Source organism: Arvicanthis niloticus, chromosome X (assembly GCF_011762505.2).
Source record: "Arvicanthis niloticus isolate mArvNil1 chromosome X, mArvNil1.pat.X, whole genome shotgun sequence".
Taxonomy (NCBI): Eukaryota; Metazoa; Chordata; class Mammalia; order Rodentia; family Muridae; genus Arvicanthis; species Arvicanthis niloticus.
Genome location: NC_047679.1, coordinates 112,896,597 through 112,905,255, shown reverse-complemented (window position 1 = coordinate 112,905,255; position 8,659 = coordinate 112,896,597). Strand labels below are relative to the sequence as shown.

Sequence of the window (8,659 nt, the reverse complement as noted above, 5' to 3'; positions counted from 1 at the left end):
GACAGGAGGGGGCAGAAGGCTGTAGAGCAGCAGGGCAGGAAGGCACTAAGGAGGGTAGGGAGTTCAGGAAACGGTGTGTGGAGATGAGGGAAGATGGCTAGATAAGAGGGCAGAGGGTTCAAGAGGAAGCTAGGGTCCCAGGGGTCAGAGCAGGAGGATGTGGAAGAAGCCAGAGGCTGAGGGTTAAGGTTGAGGACTGGGTGGATAGATGACTTGTGTTCATGTGTGAGAAAGGCCAGAGTCCATGAAAAAATGGGAGGAGGAGGAGGAAAGAGGGCCCAACATTTCCCAAGTAGGGGGCTCCCTGGGACACTCAGAGGTAGGCCTGAGCTCTTCAAAACAGCCTGGATCTAGGTGTTCAAGTGACACTTGCTTGTCACCAAGAGCTCCCCGGGGATCAGAGGTCACTGATAAGAAAGTGTTCCCAGCAGCCTTGGTGGTGGCTCCTGTACCATCTGCCAGTCCAAGCATATACCCAAGTCCCTGAGCTCCAGTGGCTCTGTCCCAATCATCCAGCCAGGTCCCCAGTGTCCCTCCTACTTGTGCAGGACCTGCAAACCTAGAGGCCAGACCTATGGATGACTGTGTGATGCTCTACTGGGATGCTGACCAACTCGATTCCTGGGGACTGGATGATCAGTTGGCCATGGCCGTGGATAAGCACTGTTGCTGCTCAGAAACATCATTTATTAAAATTAATAACACGAACCCTGGTCTTGTTGTCTATCACTAGCGGTGGAGGGTTTTCTGGGATTCTTTCTCCAGAAGACAGTGATCAGAAAGTGGGAAGATGGACCCCTGCCCACAGTGATGCAAGTCCGCTGGGCATAGATCTAGGCAGTCTGTTGACTGAAAGTTCATGATTAACATTTTCTTTAGAATTCCTAACCTAAGCATCGCATTACATGGATCCCTCTATTGGTATAAGAATAACAAGGAGGAGGGATTCTCAGGGCCCCTGCCCTATACTGCTTCTGTAACTGGGCTCATGGAGATTGCTCTCCAGCTGTAATTGGGCCGCATGCTCTGAACCATCACCACGCTGACCATGTGGCCTACAAAAGGGGTGTATCCCAAGGGGAGGTGCAGGGAGTCCAAGGTAAAAAAGATGCTGTGGTTCAACGTTCCTTCTCTCCGGTTGATACTGGTCACATGCGCCTGTCGGGGAAAGGGTGGCAGTGAGTGTGAATCCTTGCTCATCCTGTCCCTCCAGACTGGCAATAACCTCTTGTTGACCCTGCTCTGTCACTGTCGCCTGTCCTGCCTGCTACACTGCCAACACTGGCTTGCTGTGTTCCCCACTACCCTTCCCAGATCTGACCTCCCTCTAATGAAAGAGGAAGTTCTCGGGTGGAGCTCTTCTGCTTATGGAGACTTTGTCCTAAACAACGTTAATCATGTCTGGCCATTAACGTTGACAGAGCAAGGACTGAATGAAACAGGAAGACAGCATGAACTGGACTATTACTTCTGCCCCCTGTCGCTCTTCAAGCTTCTGATTTCACCTGCGCCTACATGGAATCTCATTTTCAGGTTAGCTTGGCCACTGCCCCTTCCCTGCCTCCTCCCCACTTTCCATCCCCCCTTCCCAGCAATGTTCTCTGGACTGCTCCTTTTTCTTTCAGTTGGTTTTAGAACGTCCCAAGTAATAGTCAACCTAGGAAACCCTGTGCCTCGGAACGGAAGTATGTCCATGGATGTGCTTTCTCTGTTGCCCCTAGTTACTCCTTTACAAAGTCCTACCGTTGAAGCAAATGGCCCAAGGTTGCATGCTTCCATAGGTCACAGATGCCAGCACACCCAACAGTCACTAATATCACCACAAGAAGCTTTCCAGAAACCCAATGATGTGGAAACCAGTTACCTCTTCCAGTCGCCTACGTTTTGTGGCCTTCACTGAGTGTACTATGATTTTTGAGGATCCTTGTACCACAGAGTACTCAATATCCAACCAGTCCCCGTCATAAGGCATAAAACCTAAGATGGCTAAAAAAAAAAAATGGAGTTGAAAATTCTATATCTAACCCCAGTCCCATCTTTGCAGGGTTCTGGATAAAAGAGATTATGTTTTAACTTTTGTCAAGAAAAGGGCACTGGCTACATTGACTTGTAAGACCAGGATCAAGCAAGCAGTAAGTGTAGAGTGCAGGCGGCTTCCTGCCCACAATGGATATTTATCATTCTCAGGCGTTGGTTTTCCTCCATTCCCTTGGCAGAGTCAACTGGGCAGATGGACAATGACATCACAGTCATTTCTTTGGGTACCCTGAGGATTTACTGCTTAATTGGTCACATTCAGAGTCCTTTGTGGAGACAGTGTCTCAGGGTCCCAGGTTGTCTTGAAGCTACCAAACTCTCTCTCCTTCCCTCCTGTCTCCTTTGCTGTCTCCCTCTCTGTATATCCTCTCCCCCTCTTCTGCCTTTCCACCCCTCTCTTCCTCTCTCTCCCACTCTCTTTGTTATCTACAAATCTCTCTCCTCTCTCTATCCCTCCCCCTCTATCTCATCTTCTCTGGTCTCCTTCTCATCTCCGTCTCTCCCTCTCCTTCCACCCCTCTCTCAATCACGTTCATTTTCCTGCCTTTTCTCTTTCCCCTTCCCTTCCTTGCCCTCTCTCCATGGCTCTCTCTAATTCCCTCTCTTTTCCTCTTTCCCTCACACCCTCCCTCTCTCTCCCACTGCATTCTCCCTCCTCTCTTGACCTCTTGCCCCGTCCCTGTATGCTTTGCATCCTCTGCCTCTCTGCAGCCCTTCTCCTCCTGTTCTCTACACACATGCACACAAGCGCACACAAACCCACGCACACACACACACACCCACACCCACACACCCCCCCCCCACACACGGTAGGAACCCAGACTCAGGTGTTCTGCTAGAGAAGTATGTGCTCTTAACTACCACACATGTTTAATATTTGAAACACACCTTTAGTAATGCTGTCTAGGTAGAAGTGGTATTCATCAGCGATGTAGATGATATTTTTCTTCACATTGGAAACACAAGCAGATAAATCTTTGATCTTGGAGTCAGCTTCTTTAGGTGCATCCTGGACTGAAAAAATACAAACCTACGAGAGAATTAAGCAGTTATAAAACCTGATCAAAAATAAAATGTAAATCTGGGTGTCGAGAACACTGTCCATAGAAGGGCTGTGCTAGGAATGACCTTAGGAGGTCCAAACTTCCAGATTTATGTCATCTGTCTTTGTTGCAAATCAGCTTATCTCATTGGGAATTCTTTCTCCTCTGGGGACTTTCTACTTGTCAACATCAATACCATGGTCATTTCTCTCAATCTGATCTTCACTGAGGAGTGAAGTGGCAGGCACTTGCCTATCTACTACCACTCCCAGTAGTCCTCAGGCCTGTGATCTATTGCACCACAGGCTTGTCTCTACCAGGAAACCACAAAACCTCACAAAACCCCCATGGGAAGAGCAGGTCTTCACCAATGTATGTAAAGCTTACTTCTGTTGCTTTCAATTCACGAGAGAGTGGGTCTTCCTCCACAAAAGCAAGGACTTTGTCTCCAGCACGCAGCGTCATAGCACCAATGACAACATCAGTGCTGAAGAAGACACAGTCATCGATCCAGCCATAATCATTCCCACAACTCGTCACAATGCCCTTCACAACTTTAGTGTTTGGTTCATCTGTAAATCAGGGACACAGGCAGGTGCCATGAATTAATCTCCAAAGCAAATGCCCACTCCAAAGAATCCTCCCCCAGGGTGATATGATTCAGGAGCATGTCCTTCTGCAAACAATGGTTCTGATGTAAGGAGCACATGGCAAGGACTGGAAGCACTATAGGGCCTCTGCAGGATTCTGAAGGCAGAATGCCAAGCTGCAGTCTTGGCTTTGCCATACACTTCAAAGGAGGATCCTGGTGAAGAGCAAGAGCTGAGACCCAGATAGCCTTGGTTATAACCCCAGTGTCCTTCCCTGATGGTCTGCATAACCACAACTACATTTCTTCAAGTCTCTGTCCAGTTTTGCAATCCGTGTCTCCTGATTACTTGTGCACATTAGTCAGCTCATACGTGACAACTCCTTGTCAACCGTGAGTGTCTTCTATACTTTGGAATTTAAATGCCATTTCTGTCACTGTGTCTGCGGGTGGGCATTCTTTCTGGGACCACAGTCACTGTAAAGTGTTACTTAACAAGTTACCATGGTCAGAGGCAGCAGGTAGAGATTTTAAGGACTCATCAGGGACAGGCCTGTGACCACAGGTGTTTCAACCTTGCTGCTAGGGAGAATGACAGAGAAGGATCAAATGTTCAAGACCTTCCTAAGCCTCAGATCAAGCCTGAGGCCATGCTGGGCAACAAAGTGTGTCCTTGAGTCAAACTCCCAAGAGAAGAAAAGACCTGGAGTGAGACTGAGTTGTACACTGGTTGTCTGGCATGCAGGAGACCCTAGGATCCATCTCCAGTATGACAACCGGGTCAGTCACAAAACTGATGTGTATTCTTAAGGCCAAGGCTCACATTGTGGCACTAGACAAGCCCAGGACTCATTTGTTATGCATCATAGGTTAGCATCAAGCTTATGACCCTCCTGCCTTCGCAGCCAAATGGCTATAGGATTGGCATGGCAGGACTAGGGTTTCTCTGAAAGGATTGCTCATGAATATTAACCACATACTTGACACAAGGAATCGCCAGACACAAGTTAGAATGACTTGAGAGCTTCGGTGCCATCCACCTCAGGAAGTCTTACGTTACCCTAGACTCCCAACCACCAACAGGCCATCTACCCATTCCACTTGAGGGCTGACTAGATGTGAGACCCACCTTGAGGGAACAAGTTGGGTGAAATCATGGCCCTGAACTTCCACCCATGGCAAAGAACATGGACTGACTCCATTCTTGCCTCCAAATACAAGCTGGGAGGGGAAGCAAGGGGAAATCTGTGTTCAGGTGAAGAGTGCTTCCCTGCTCCTGGAAGTACAAGGAAGACTCTCAAGGGCCTTTTGTATCCCAGATGGGGAAAATTGGTCAAAGTCCCTTCCCACGTAGGCCCACCAAGTGAAACTGGTAGAGGTTCAAGTTCACCCAAATCATGGGTACCTCGGATACCCTCCAGCTCAACAGCTACTAAGGACAGCTGCAGGCATGATCTCCCCATCCTCCCCACCCCCACCCCCACCCCCGCCCTAGTGCTCCCAGCTAAGGAGGGCCATTCTCAGGGATTTCATGCCAAGAAGCCTAGGATACCTAGTTACTAAAGAATACCTTCCAGGTGTGTCCTGTCTCTTTCCACAGACCCAAACTTCCACGGAAAGAAGTAAACTACCCCAAGCAGCAGCCTGAGTAAACATCTGCCACCACAGTCAGAGAAACAGCTGCAGCAGGTGCAGGAAGGCCTGGAAGTCTTAGCCCCCATGGTTTCACCTCTTGATTTCCTCCCTCAAACCTGGGAAATGGTACCAGATGGATACCGGTCAGCCTCCTGGACAGCCAGGGTCATCTTACCACCCCAGCGGCTCAGCAGGAGTCCCTCCCAAGCCTCTCCTGAGAACTTAGTAACCAGTGGGCATTGTTCCGCAAACCAACCAATGGGGGCGTGGCATGTGCTCACAATGCTCTTCTGGCCAATGGCAAGCTTCGGGAGGAGACACATGGATCCTCTTATGCATTTTGTCCCTAGTATGGGAAGAACATATAAATGTCCGGTCCGATGATCCCTGAGGTGTTCTCTGAATTGAGAAGGAGATTACTGCAATGTTCCCTGGGAGGCTGTAGTACTTGGGTGGAAAACGGGAGGCCCGGAAGTGCCCTTGGAGTATTAGAGCTCTGGCTTAGGCACTGTGGCCGAAATGTGTCCCTGGGCAGACAAACAAAATCAAATATGTGTTCCAAATAAAAATTGGCCTTTAAGTGATTAGACAATGTTCCACAGGGATTTCTCTGGGAGCTGCGAGGGCTGCAGCTGTGCTTGTTGGGTTCCTGTAAGTAAGACGGGTCGAGTTTGGCAAGGTATTTTTCTTGTAGAGTATGTGCATCCTGGATGTATTTCCCATTGGGGCCCTGACCGGGATAGGGATTCTGTGAGTAGGTCACAGCCCTCTTCAGCACTTGCTGTTCATGCCAGAGCTCCTCTGATGGAGAGCAGTCCTGCATTATCACAGAAACTTCTAGTCCTCATTGCTACCACGCTTTCACTGCTAGTCTTAGTATGCAAGACATCCGATGGACCTTTACCCATTCCTTCATCCACCCCTGTGGGCCACTAATTCCACGACTCTAACGTGGAAGTAGTCAATACACTGGGCAATCGTCTTGGCCCTGTGACTTTACTGTCCTTAGAGCCCAAGGGAAGCTCACTTGATACAAAGGGTGAGTAAAAGAAGAAAAAATGCCCACAGTGGTTATGTCCTCAAAGCAGACACATAACTTCCCTTCAGGAATGAGGTTTGATAGAACCACAGGACTTCAAGGTCATGATTGATCCTTGATGTGGAATGACAATCATCAGACAGGGGTTGGGGGAAGGGATCCTGGAGAGAGATAAGTGGAGGGGAGGCTTCCCTTTAACGCCCAGTCAACAGCTTCATTGAGCATGAGATGAAGTGCTGGATGTGACTAAGGGTGAGAATGTTCTGGACGTGGGGGTAAATGCCAGTCATTCCAGCACTTTCAATGCAGGAACAGAATGAACTCTGGGAGTTTGTGGACAACATGGTCTACATAGTGAATTCCAGGCCAGGCAAGCCTGTGTAGCCAGACACTGTCTCCACAAGCAGAAAGAATGACTGAACATGAGAAAGAAAAGGGATGTGTGAGAGAGTGCCAACAAGAGAAAGATGGCAGGGGGGTAGGCAGCCAGAAGAGCCCTCCCCACAGCAGCCTGCTTCATCTCCAGTGATGTCTAGTAACAGTCTTCCTGAGGAAACTCACACCAATCCTGAGAGGGAATGCGAGGTCCAATCCCTCATAACCATGTAATGGTGGTAAGAATGTTTCATATCGCATGGCTTAGTTCAGGGTGGTTTATATGACAGGAAGTGTAGGGAAGCAGGATGCCATAGACTGAAAGCTCTCAAGCCACATCCTGTACTGTACTGGCTCTTAATTCTGTGGCAGAGGACGCTGCAGGAAGTGCAGCCTGATTTAGGCTGTGGGACCTGGGGGAAATGTGGAGGTCCAAGTTCTACCACAGGGCCTCAGGGCATCTTTCCCCAGGAAAGGCTGACCTTTAAACCAGGAACTACCTTTAGTCCAGCTCACCTGAATGCCCAGCAGACACTAGCCAAACACTAACAATCAACTCTGCCTCTCCCACAGTGGGCATGAGAACCCACATGGCTCTGGGTTTTCTGGGAGCCATGTGAGCCACTATCACTAGCTCCTCATGTTGAGACCTGTTAAAATCATCTCCAGCATTTACCCCAGAAAACATGGTCGCTTTTCCCTTGACCCATATGTGCACAGAAGCCTGTTGCACAACAGTAAACTGAATACATTTGAAAAATCCTCCATGTGATGACAGAGTCCACAAGAGGGTGGGGGAGCCAGACATCAAGTGTCTGGCAGCTTCACGTCAAGTGAGGGTGGTCAGCTTGGGTGGAAAACAAGAGGCCTCTGAAGTGCAGTCACCAGGAACACTGCTGCCTACATTGTCTGTCGCACCTTCACTGTGGGTCATTGGTTACTTTGTATAGAGGCATGTTATTCACTCAGGGAGTATCTGTCCTGGAATCTGTGATGCCTAATCTGTGTCATTACTCTATATGGTTGAAGGCACAGAGCTGACCCTCCTGGTCCAGTTACCTTGAAATGCAGACAAAGAGAAGGAAATTTGTTTTCATGGAGGATAAACTACCCCAAGATGTGAACAATTTTTGGTGGTGGACAGTCTACACCCTGGCATAGACCATCTTACAGGATGCAGATTGGGCCTCTCCACTGAGGTTAGCAGAGGCATACCTTCTTGTAGGTCTGGGCCTGGCATGCTTACAGGTCTCTTTGTTTCACAGACCAGACTGCCTACCTTGCTACTGCTGTGCTGTGAGTTACACATGCACCAGGGTAGCATGCTGTCCACATTGGTGGCAGTGTTGCTACCTCTTTGACCTCTGCCCTCTGTCCTGGTTCTCGGACCTCTCCATTTTCTCCCCAGGAATCCTTAAGTTTCTGACATGGAATTCACCCCAGAAGTACCACCCAACCTTTCCCAGCAGGATCCCGTTGTGGTGGCCAGGAGAACACCTACTCTCCCTGGCCATAAAAAGCTGTCTGTGTCCACCAAAGATGCCATTGTGCTTCTAACTTCAGCTTACATAGAAACCAGCTTCCGGCCACTTGCAGGGCTTTCTCCCTGTCCCCTATATGGTGTAACCATGTCAATTCACCTCAACACTGGTAAAACCCAGGAATGCTGCAAACCCCAGGACACCCTGAATTTGGGCTCACATCCTCTTCTAGGTGACTCTCCACGGGTGACCCCTAGTTAGGACCTGGTCCCAGATACCTCATGGGCCCAGCTACAGGAGCCAGTTAGGAGGCACACAGGCAGAGAGGGTACCTAGTGCTGTGAGACCTGGTTTTCAGGAGTGTGAGCTCAGAACTACCCTCATGAAGCAGGGATGGCTATGGGAAGAATGCTTGCCTCTGGGGGAAATGACTGGAGAAGAACCAGACGGGCCACAACTG

General features: G+C 49.3%; 1 protein-coding gene across 1 annotated transcript; it reads right to left on the bottom strand.

Moving 5' to 3' along the window:
- Positions 1-583: 583 nt before the first annotated feature.
- LOC117694579 (cancer/testis antigen 55-like) lies at positions 584-5,838 on the bottom strand. The gene is made up of 5 exons (XM_034485549.2): positions 5,240-5,838; positions 3,468-3,652; positions 2,926-3,067; positions 1,865-1,986; positions 584-1,158 (listed from the first exon to the last, which is right to left on the bottom strand). The coding sequence occupies exons 1-5, from the start codon at positions 5,388-5,390 to the stop codon at positions 964-966; spliced, it is 795 nt and encodes a 264-aa protein (XP_034341440.1). The 5' UTR covers positions 5,391-5,838; the 3' UTR covers positions 584-963.
- Positions 5,839-8,659: the final 2,821 nt, after the last annotated feature.

Bases quoted from the DNA above. Each gene is read 5' to 3' on its own strand.
- LOC117694579 (XM_034485549.2), bottom strand. From the start codon at position 5,390: ATGGGGGCTAAGACTTCCAGGCCTTCCTGCACCTGCTGCAGCTGTTTC. The intron at 3,068-3,467 runs GTAAGCTTTACA...ATTCTCTCGTAG, and splicing joins GTGAATTGAAAGCAACAGAA to GTTTGTATTTTTTCAGTCCA. The intron at 1,987-2,925 runs GTGTGTTTCAAA...TTTTTTTTTTAG, and splicing joins CCTAGACAGCATTACTAAAG to CCATCTTAGGTTTTATGCCT.